The sequence below is a fragment of the Formica exsecta genome, unplaced genomic scaffold (genome assembly GCF_003651465.1).
Source record: "Formica exsecta isolate Colony F162 unplaced genomic scaffold, ASM365146v1 scaffold33, whole genome shotgun sequence".
NCBI lineage: Eukaryota > Metazoa > Arthropoda > Insecta > Hymenoptera > Formicidae > Formica > Formica exsecta.
In genome coordinates this window covers 94,812-106,982 of record NW_021850553.1, presented here as the reverse complement: position 1 = coordinate 106,982, position 12,171 = coordinate 94,812, and the positions used below count along the sequence as shown (strand labels likewise).

The 12,171-nt window shown below is 38.2% G+C and overlaps 1 protein-coding gene across 5 annotated transcripts in view; it reads right to left on the bottom strand.

Moving 5' to 3' along the window:
- LOC115238216 (A-kinase anchor protein 200-like) overlaps positions 1 to 12,171 on the bottom strand; it is a 68,169-nt gene that overhangs the window by 10,938 nt on the left and 45,060 nt on the right. Inside the window, exons 1-2 of one of the 5 annotated variants that reach the window (XM_029811824.1) lie at positions 4,089 to 4,193; positions 3,135 to 3,260 (exon numbers count right to left, since the gene is read on the bottom strand). The exons of 2 other annotated variants lie outside the window; for them this stretch is intronic. In XM_029811824.1, the coding sequence (XP_029667684.1) occupies positions 3,135 to 3,260 (126 nt within the window). In that variant the 5' untranslated portion in view covers positions 4,089 to 4,193. Of the gene's footprint in view, positions 1 to 3,134; positions 3,328 to 4,061; positions 4,194 to 12,171 lie in introns of those variants that run through there. 2 more of the 5 variants (XM_029811825.1, XM_029811826.1) reach the window with 2 other exon arrangements.

The window sequence follows — 12,171 nt, the reverse complement described above, 5'->3', positions numbered from 1 at the left end:
AATGGGCTCTCTCGGGAGAGCCGACCAAGTGCCTGTAACTTTTATACCCTCGCGAGGAACATTAGAAATGCATTAACTCTCGCTGGTGAATGTCTATCTCGGACGACCCTCGGGAACCGACATGCGATCCCTCACAACAAAATGTTCGCAAATCTTCACCCTCCGATTTCGATAAAATTCGGTAGATTTGCGGGGCAAATACTACGTCAATGTGAAATCTGTAAATGTGATAATCTGTCTGTTGATAAATTCGAAACTCTGCGAAAACTCGTTTAATCATGTATTTTAGAAAAATCTTAAATCTTTGAATTATTTCTTTCTATTCCTTAAGTTTTTCATTCCTAAAATTTAAATATCAACCTAAATAGAAATATATGTCATGGTTATTTCCTCCTTTTGCAAATTTTCTTCACCAAGATCGTAAAAAAAGAGTTGAAAAAATTCCTTTCGTAACACACGTAATGCTGCAATATGTGTCATGTTTATTCAACCGTGCGAATTATCCTATCTGCCATCGCTACCAGGACAGCTGGCACTCGCCGATACCGAAATCAATTTCCTGTTTGGGAAAAAATTAGCTAGAGCAACGCGACTCATTGAAATAATCGCATTAACGACTGTCACATCCTGTCACTCCGATATACAGTCACATTTTAACAACAGTAAACGAGTAAACTTTTTCAGAGCATCGATGCTACAGATCTATAATTTCATTAAAAAAAAATCTTTATCAAGTTTTAATAAAAATAAACTGTCGTTATGTATTCTAAATGTTTCTAAATGTTATTTTCTTTCGCAATAGAGTGCCTTTAGAACGAGATGATTTTATGGAACGAAAATAGAAAACATAATAGCTAGTGCACCATTGACGTTCCGGAAGTAATTTCGCGCATTTAACGAGCGTGACTTAGACAATGGCTACGCTAATGATTCGCAGGTGTTTCGCGAGAGAGACTCATTGACATATCGACGGTATTCCGGCAAACGACATGTTCATCGAACATGCTTCGTATGTTCGTAGCCTCGTCCCTTTTACTATCGATACACACCGTGTATCGATATTAATGCCTGAAAAACGGTGCGAAATATACACGAGCAACAAACTATCGTTTGTTTTAACTCCTCTATTCTTTCGCTAGATAAATTATGGGTATTTATCCGGTTCACCGGAGCATGTTCGCCGGGAATATCGTCCAACTAACTCAAACGCGATCAACAAGAAAGAGAGAGAGAAACACACGTATTCGATGTAGGTATGAACGTCGAAAAACGCCGATAGTCATCGAGAAAGAAAGAGAGAAAGAGAGAAAAATCGTCCATTGTTCGGTTGTATCTGCGCATCGATATGAAACGTTTCGAAATGCTCGTCGTACCATTTCCACCGCGTGCACGACAATTTCGCCATCGATTTAATGCGATTGTGAGATAAATCGATAATCGGTATTCACGCTCGCTTCCTACCGAGTACCGTACCACGGCATAATTGGGGCGTTACGAAAATGGTGGACATTTAAAGTGACAGCATTGATTTTTTTGGAAAGGATATCTTACATTCGAAATTAATAAATTTAATGCATTATATATATAAATACACGATTAAATTGTATTTCAACAAACTTCCGCAATTAAATTCTCTTATTTCGAATTAATATTCTTAGCTACGCGCTTATACATAATAAGGTTGCTCCTCTTCATCAAACGAGGAGCGAAATCGCTAATTTCCTTGCCGACGGCTCTAGGTTTTCGCGATACTTGGCACGCGACTCTCACGAGCCGGTTAATAATCCGCGTAGATAGAAATCTGACACGAAAGCCGACGCGAGAAGCCAGCTCGCAGCCGGCGTGTAAATGGCTCTTTAGGTTGTGGCGAGCGTCTCGCGTGTTTCACGCTTTGCGGTGGCGAAAGAAGTCTTCTTATCCGGCGTATCCGTTGGCCATGCATAGATCTACACCTCGTATCATCGTAATTGAAGCATTCGAAGTAAGAACACGGCACCGGTCCATAATTCACAAAATTCGCTTTACATAAGACTTCATATTCAAAGTGTATCTTATGAATTATAGAACAACATACCTCATTTGAGCACTGGAACCCTTCAATTTGTACAACAAGAGAGTTATCAACGAAAATTGTTGTTGATTCGAGTTTTACTTGACAATTATACATTTTTCTATAAATGTCTGTTTTTCTCCTTGTCTCTCGTAATATATGTATAGTAAAAGATTTCCAAGAATAGTTTGCCTCTAGAGATAACATACATCCGGATAAAACAGCTCAGGGTAATAATTTAATTTCGCAGCACCTCGCCCGCGGCACGAGCGAGCAACCGCTTGCCGCTTTCTGCCCGATGAACATGGTCGTAATAAATTTCGATAAATCTCGTTGGAAATTCATAGCTAATCGGAGCTTTAATGCGCGCTTTGAGCGCAGACCGGGCATGAATTGCATTTTTCCTCGCGGGCTATAATAACATTGAAATTCGTCCTTAATGAAAACCGGGCCGGTTATCCCAATTCGACACTGATAATAGCCAATGCAGCTCAAAACGATATCGTTAAGAGAGGTCAAGCGAAATATATTGAACAAAAATTCTCGCTTCGGAAAGAATAGAGATTGTAAATCATAAATTGTTGTAATCACAAAAATTCTAAAATTAAAATTAAGTTAAAAGTAAAATTACTCTTGTTGACGCAATCTCATCTCGGGTGAAATAAAAAAAAGTACTGTATTTCAAAGAAGAAACTAGTGTGATCTTTAGACTCAAATGACTCACTATCTCCACGCGAGTATGGTACTGCTGACATTTTCGTCGATGAGAGCTTCGGTTCACGAAAGCCATTCCCTGTCGCTTTCCTCTCGCATCTTCGCGTTCCTCGCGCGAGCTATTTTCGTACGATTCACGTCTCACGCGAATGCAAGAGTGTCAGTTTACCGTGACAGATATTTGTCCATTTTAAACAAGTACGCTCGTCCCGATTCCAATATTAAATTAAGCGAGATTAATACCAAAAAAAAAATTGACTTTCCAAGAGATCAGTAGTCATCAGCGAATAAATTATTTTTTTCTTCCGATGAATGTACTAGCAAAATTTATATCCCGTACCGTAAATAATTCTGTATCCTGATCACCTACCGGAACTGCAGTAACGCCCAACAGTGGAACGTAAGTTAACATTCTTCGGGTACCGCGTGCGAGGGCACCCGCTGCCCTGCACACACCACTGCCCAAATTGCGCCCCGCTTTTAGGACGTATTCCATCTTGGGACAAATCTTCGATTAATCTTGCACTCATAAACTTGTAACTTCGTCACGAAATCTTTTTCTCTTCAATTAAAATAATTATAATGAACGATCGAGATTCTCGCAATATTTATCCTAATAATTTTTAAGAAATGATATATCTCTTTTACAACTATTCCTGAAGTAAAAAAATGGAATATAAATTAGTAGTTTGTTATAAATACGTAAATAATGTTGTTATTTGATATTAAGTAATTAAGCATCAAGTAACAATTTTTTTTCAGAAGTTGTCGAAAATCTTAAAGATAAATGAAAATGTAAAATATCTATTAATATTGCAATTAAATGTAGAGAGAATAGCATAATTTTAAATAATATTCAACCATGCGCATTTGCTTTACCAAATACGTCGTACGAATATTTCAGTCTATATTTAGAATACTTGGAGATTGCTTCTATATATAATCTGAGACTTCAGCGTTCTCTATTAATAGAATCGAATCACCAATTGCAAATAATTGATCCTACGCAGAGATCTAATTTGATCGGTACGAATCATTTAAAAAAATCACAATTTACATGTAGCATAAAATTGTACTGCAAATAAAATAAAAACAACTTCTTTGTAATTTATATATATATATATATATATCACTCGTTAATATAATTATTTTTAATGATACAATATTTCATGATCCTTTTTAAATATCAATTTTAAATAATATGTTGCAAAATCGCTGTGTCACACAAACACGTATTGCAAAATATTCACAAGAAAATTCAGCACCGGAAGAAACTCGATCGTCCATAAATATGTACCTCAGAATATTATAATTGCGACACTACCTCTATCACACACGAGCACAGACACAAATGACAAGTACAGAGACAGATCCGTACGAACTGTTCGCCGTTGGCGAACTACTTGGGCCAAGCTACGGTTTCATGAGGGTTTATATAGAGGATCGTCCCACGTCTTGCCGTAGGAAAAGAGAGAAAGAGAGAGAGAGTCACACATGGAAAACTAGAAAGAGAACGAGAGAAACTCGCGCGAGAGGAGTTAGTCACTAGTTACTAAGACAAGTAACTAAAGAACTAAAGTAAAATACTAATAGTAAAAAAAATTTAGAAAAACGAAATTCTTTTAGAAAAACTAAAAAATAGTGAAGATATTTCTAATGTTAAATATACTAATTTTATATATATATTTTGCTAAATAATTTTCTATAACATAAATCTTAATTTAACCAAATATGCGATTTAAACGTGTCTCTAAACTGTTTTGAGAATATACACGATTATATATTAGTATCTACATATTTATGTCGGGGCAGTCAAATTCTTCAAAAAGATAGCAGAGGAAAATGAGGAAAACTGACCCGCGTCTTTGTATATATAACGGACAGACACAAAGCAAGACGACGGACTAGAAATAGAAGACTCGGATGAAGAGAAAGGAAAGCCAAGGCGTGCAGCAACACACTACCTACGTAGTGAAGAAACAAGGAAGAGAAAGATCTTCCGAGACCGCACGTAGCGTCAATGTAAGAACAACAAAGTGCATTCTTCGCCAAGAAAGGCGAAGTAGTCGCTGATTATCGTAGAGGAGAAAAAAAAAGTGAGAGAGAAAGAAAGAGATAAAGAAACGTCCGATTTATCCTAGAAACGCACAGCTGCTAACCAACACATTGCCACGGACAAAAATTTGCGCCGCAAAACCGCCGCGTTTCTATTCTTGGCATGAGATGAGGAGAGGGGAAACGAGAAGTGCTAAATGACAGAAACAAACGACGACGGAAATACTCGTTTCTTCTTTTTTTTATTAGCGATAAATTTATCTTTATTCTTATTAATATGATAAGGGGTTTTCAAATATATTTACTTGAATTGCGAATGATATTCGTCGTATGTATAAACCAATTTTTTGGAGGAAGAGAGATTATTCCGCAAAATTTTTATACGCAAATCGTTGAAAAAATGTTTGCAATAAAATTTGTTAAGTTTTTGTCTCACATTTATGTTATAGATTATTTTATTATGTTTCATAGAGAAAAATGGAATTATCACAACAAAGAGAGGATGTGCTTGCAACAAATAACAACGTAATCTATTGCAGTGTAATAAAACCGACGTTGCACAATAAATGACGCATGTGTCTGACAAATATTTCTTGCACGTGATTTTCATACAAATAGCAGCGTGCCTTAAAAATAACAAGCTTTCGTTTCCAGTTCGAAATGCAATCGACGCACGCTTTTCGCAATTTATGGGAAAACGAATCGCGATAAGGTCGCAGTCGTACAAATAGTTGGACAGCGTCCAACTGAGTTTATCGTGGACTTTATTGTTCCGCTTTTGCCAAGTGATATTAAATTCGAGAACGCAAGAAAACATATCGGAAAGCCGAAAATAATCGCGGATGTCGTAAAGAAAATTTTCGCAGTTAGCAACATAATTTGCGATTCTCGCGGAAATATTCGCATGCATCATTTATCTCTCGCCGCTGCATTTCAATACAGTCTTATCAAATCACGGCAAAAATAATCATAACTAGAATAACCGCGATACCGATAAATGAAGTTTACAAAGTCCGGGGAAATCGTACGTATTTCCTCCAACAAAGTATATATCCACACATCATGGAAATTTATTTCAACCGGTCCAGATACTGAATATTAAACAAAAATTCGAGCCAAGCATATAAAAATAGACTGCAATAAAATCCAATCTAATATTATTACGGAATCTTTAGACTAAAAAATTAGGATTTTTTAGAGGACTTTGTATAGTATAAACGCATGAGATGAAAACTCTTCCGGCGCAGCTTCCATGCAGAATCGTCGGCGGCAGCATCGACTGCGAGACCCAGAATTATTCTTAGACGAGACAAAGAGGAAGCTTACCAACGGATATACCCTACGCAACGCGTATCAAGCAGCATTTAAACAGATGGAGTCGCTACTATGACGATTCCTTATTATGAGCAACTTAATAATTAACGTTAACGAAGAAAGACGTACGTGTTAATAGGATAGGAGCACTAGTTTCCGTTCGGGCTTTCTTTTCGAAAGAAGAAGAAAACGCTATTTTTACATTATATTAATTTATATAAACTCCCTAAAAAAATTTTCTGAATCAAAGTCTTAACAACGTGAATTGTTACAAATGATGTTTTTAAGAGCTCAATTTAAAATTTAAAATTTAAGAGAGAGTTTGGTATAAAAAAAATATTCGTATTTTATTTTATATGCGATATTGTACGCTGCTATTGTACACTGCTATTGAGCGCTGTAATATTTCGAAGCTGAAATTTTTCAAGAGTGCATACGCGCAAACAGTTATCTCGGATCGTAAGAGCATATTTCCGAAATAACAGCGAGCTGAATTGTTTCCTGCAACACGACCCGAGGGGAATGCAAAATACATAAATCTTCTTCCAATTTCACTCGTTAATTCAGCTTGCTCGTTCGTCTCTCTCCATCGCGTTATATCGATCATGCCCGGCAGTCCATTCGTAACGAATATGTCAGTAGTGCAACTCATTCGATTCGCTATAATCCGCTAATTGCAGATCAACGGTTATTCTTTCCTTTACTCTCTATCCTTGCTCTCAATCAATGCAATGAAAAAACGACAAACAAAAATTTTTAGATTCACCGAAGATATTGTTATGTTTCAAATGTACAGAATGAATGTAAAACTCTCGATAGTAAAACCCAACAGTGCATTGAAATATTCAATTCTCGATTATATATCTGTATGTGTATGCTATGGATATTAAATGTATCTCCATCAAAGATATTTTTCGTGATACAACGTGCAATTGCAACGGCAATGTCGTCAGCGTCAATGATACGAGTAGAGCAGGCCATATGCATTCTCATATATTCACCCCTTCATCCACTCTCTTCAACTGTTCGAGAGGGTTGCGAAACGCAACAAGAAGGGTGTGCGCGACAAGATAGATAAATAGCGAGTCATTCTGCGAAATTCTACCGTGCGATAGTTAAGAAGGATTAAACGCAGATATAACAAACATGTGTGCTGAAATCGATTTTTTGAAAAATCAATACTTTTTAATCAGTTAGAGGAAAGAAATCTCTCAAAGAAATTTTAATGAAGGTGTTAAATATCTTTTTCTTATAAATTATAAGTGAGTTGATCATAATTCTCTCTCTTTTAAATATTTCTATTTTTATAATTACTTATCTCTTCACGTGCACAAAATATAATAAAGTTTCGTCGAATATTCCTTCTGTTTGAGGAAGCATAATAAAATAATCAAGCAATGACTATTCTGTGCTCTTCTCACAATATCCGGAATGAAATCGCGTCCTTTAGGAGAAGGACTTACGAGAATCACGGATAATACGGTCATTGCAGCACGTGCGAAATCTCGGTTAGTCGAGGCCAGCTATCTTGCATAATTGAGAGTCACTATTGCGTCGCCTGAGCACGTTTCCCCGGCAACGCTATATCAACTGGAAGCTGCATGTACTTCGATAAATAGTGAATAACCATTCATGACTTATCCTTTTTCATAGGCGTTATACCATTTCCGCGTTCCTCGAAGAAAAAAGAATTCTCTTAACCCAAATTGCTTGAGAATCAATATTCCACGAGAGTATTCTGCTGAATGGTGTTTTAAATTCTACCGTCGAAACAAGATTTCCTCAAACTATACTTTTTATTCTCGATCAGCATATTTCTACAGATAACAGCGAACATAAATGGAAAATATTTTATTATAAATCACAAGAAAAAACTTTGCGCATGAAATGTAGAATGAAATCGTATCGTAGGTCAACATTTATTTCGCGATCACGTAAGGATTCTATCGTCTATCGAGAAAGGGGTTGAGTTTGCGGTCGCGGAAAATCAGGAAATCTCATTCGGCTGATATTCCGGCGATGCGAAACTCAGCGTAACGACCGGCAATCTCGGGGGAGAATTCGCTCCCGAGAACAGAAATAGGTTCATCGATTCGAGTATAGAAACTGCAGCGAAAAAGACACGACGCCGATTTGACACGAAGAAAAGAGAAAGAGATGCGGGCGGAGACGACGGATATAAAGCGCAAACTGGAGCGAAAGATGACCGTCGTGATTTACCGACATAAATTCGCAATTCGCCGAGTTTTCCTCGGTCTTTTCGAACGAGCAAAAACAAACAAAGAAGGGAGAGAAGATTGCGACAGCTAAAAGCTTCGTTTGTAATCTCCAAACGTGAGGTCAGCGATACAGTTCTCAAAGGGAGTGCGATATTCTCGAGAAAACGATGAAACGTCAAACTGCTCTTTCGACGATACTTGATTAAACAGTGCCAAGCCTCTACCGTAAAGAATAAATAATAAAACAATGTGGACAATTTCCAACAAAATTCGAAATTTCAACTCTCGTAAAAATTACGACAGTTTCCCCGTTTTAATAAATCCCTGCGAAAAAGCTACACTCGTTTATCTTCTCTTAAAAAGAAACATCCTCTTTTACGAGTACGTGAATATTTGCAACCAAGATTTTTATCTCGAATCGACTGTCGTATTAAAAAAAAGACGGGAAAAAGCTAGAGATTTTGTAAACTTCTGTCCGCAATCTCGAAACGTAATCTCGATCGTGGGAAAAAGTTAAAGGGAAACAACCAAAGTTTTCCTTGCAGTTAATTACTGTTCGGTAAAGAGTTCTCCAATTTTCTATCTTCACATTCCAATTTAACACGAAGAAGAGAAAAACAGCGAAATATTAATAAAAATATCATAAATTTGGAAAACGGACCATTATCATCACCTTAGCTTTCCATAAAAATCCATGATTTCTTATAACGCAAAAGAATAGACTACTTCGTGGTAAAAATAAAATAAAATAAAGAGAGAGAGAGAGAGAGAGAGTAGTGACAAAAAACCACCAGAGTTTCCGACTGAAATCTCGCGGGACCAGTACGACCAGAATCGCATTTCGAAGTTGCTGGTACTTGGCAGTTTCGAGAGGAGGGGGACGAATCACTCAAGCAAACGCGAGTTTCCGAGAGTGTCGACCTTCGCAGTTTCGACCTTCACCGATGTGGCATGTCCGAGAGTGTTCTTGTCCGCGCGAGAATAAGAGGAAAAAAGAATAACTTGAATGGAAAACTCGTTATCAAGTGTCCCCGCTGCAAGCTACGTGCAACTGTCCCGCGGCTTTTATGAACGCGTCAGAGGCTTTCAGACGAGATAGAGAATTCCACCTGGGAAATCACACGATGCCAAGGACGGTGCATCCAATCGCAATTAACAGGCGAACTTTTAATGAGACCAAACGTTCGATCCACGAGCGTATTTTTCTTTGTCACGATAGCACCAACCGCGGAAACTACGACTGGGAATTTATCGCCGCGTGTTTTATAGTCGCGCGACAATTCGATACTGTCGCCCTATACGGTGGAGGAAAATTAATGAACAGTAATTAAGAGCGTAGCTTCTAAATTGTGGTTATTGTCGATATTACTGTCATTATGACATTCATAGTATGCGAGATTGCTTTCAAACTATGCATGTAATATCTTGTTTACGTATGGGCAGGTGTCGAACTGTAATACTGATCACAGCTAAGCCTATTAACCGCGACACTCGCGAAATACATAATTGATTTGCGAGTACGTTGGTCGATAATTACTGCACATCGCAGAAATTGCGAGAAATACTGCGTGCGATATAATTGCACAGTTTTATTTCACTAACATAAAGAAGACGCAGACATATAACAGCCTTTATTAGGGCGTTACGATAGAGCTGAATCGCAGACATATAACAGCCGTATAATAAAGGCGATATTACTGTCATTATGACATTCATAGTATGCGAGATTGCTTTCAAACTATGCATGTAATATCTTGTTTACGTATGGGCAGGTGTCGAACTGTAATACTGATCACAGCTAAGCCTATTAACCGCGACACTCGCGAAATACATAATTGATTTGCGAGTACGTTGGTCGATAATTACTGCACATCGCAGAAATTGCGAGAAATACTGCGTGCGATATAATTGTACAGTTTTATTTCACTAACATAAAGAAGACGCAGAGACCTTTATCAGGGCGTTACGATAGAGCTGAATCGCAGACATATAACAGCCGTATAATAAAGGCCGTTCCCATTACCCGACTGCTCTTCCGCGTTTACAAATAAAAAGCGAAATCTCGTATGACGATATCATTTACGGACGTATATTTTCCACGGGCTTCGAGTTGCAAAAATACCTCACGCTTCTCGTAACAACGCTCGTAAAATGCAGCGTAGTAATGCCGGCTTAGCTCGCGCGCTCGCTTGCCATCTTAAAATCCGACCGCATACAATGTTTATACGACGCTTAAGGGAAATATGGTCGCGAAAATATAGAATACTACGGTCTTACACTACTTGTCTTTCACGTGCGAGAAAAATCTCAAGAAAAAAATTCGATCATACTAAACAATACAGGGGAGAGATTTTTAATATCTAAAACAAATAAATATGTTGTCACGATCTTTTTCAAAGTATAATTCCGAAAAATTTTGGTTTTCTCTGATAATTTAATTAATATGTCAGCGCACAAAGCGGTTCGGCATCGACTCTCTTTTGTTCATACACGAGAGCAGATCGAACCTCGCGTCGACACGGCCCGCGAATGCGAAAAGCCCCGGTAGCCCCGTCGGTCGGCATGGCAACAGCTCCGAGCGTCCCGGCGTCGGGACGCTCGATACTAGACGACGGCGGCGGTGGCGGTGGCGGCGACGACGACGACGACGACGCCCAAATCTGAAGGGACGAGTGGGCGTCACAAACTGGGTGCGGAAATTCGCCACCGCGGATTTCAGATCGCGATTCGCACGCGATCGCCCGGTGAATTTGTTCCCCCTCGGGAGTCCCCCCTCGCGAAACATGCACGCGCGAAAATGAGTGCGTGGGCGCCTCGGGGTCTCGCAACGATGGCAACGACACGCTACAAAACAATAGTGATAGTCGAGTTCTCGATTCTATCGTTTTTCAATGCAATGTGATGTAATTTTAAACAAAATTGGAATTTATAAAATATAATCAAATAAAAATTATTTCTGTATAAATTGCACACTATAATTTTATAGCTTGCTCGTATCTCTCGAAATTGATTATGATAAATCCGATTAAAATTGCTTACATTTCACAATATGAAGCAGGGAATAAAAATTTTATATATTTCTAAGATATATAAGATATAAAAAACTTTATATACGATATATAAAACATCTCTGTTTCACTGATTTTCGTAATATGCTTTCTTGCGCACATATCATCCCAATATATGTCACATGTTCATAAGATATAATCGTTTTTATTTTTGTCATTGATGTATTGGCATCATTAAAAAATGCCAAGAAACCGAGATATAAAAAGCATAAATAAGAGATACTCGAAAAGTAGACGGATAAGCGAGAGAGTTGTGAGTTTTAAATTAACGCGCATATCGATGAACGCGCTCCTTCATAATAAATGAGAGCTGTCGAGATCTTTAAACTGGCACACTTCGGTTAAATTTAAATCCCGATTAATAACAAATGAGAGACAGAATGGCATAATGGAGCGCATCCCCGTTTTCTTCCACTCGTTATATATTTTCACGAATAATACGAAAACCAGTGACAACGAACGATGCATTTTTCATCGTGCTCGACGCGAGATATCAATCTATTATATTTATGAATACAGGTATGTCTCTCTCGCGCATTTGCGAAATTAGTTTTCCTGGTTTACACCGGCGCGCATTTATTTCCTCGTTTCTCGTCCCCTCGGTCCCCATTCCACCTTCCGGTATCGTTACGAGAGTAAATTGGAGTCACCGACAAGAGAAATGTCGGTTCTTTCATCAAAATATGAAGCTCCTTCGTGGCTTATGGTGAGAGCGGTGGGTAGTTTCTTTTTCTTTTCCTCTCCCCCCCCC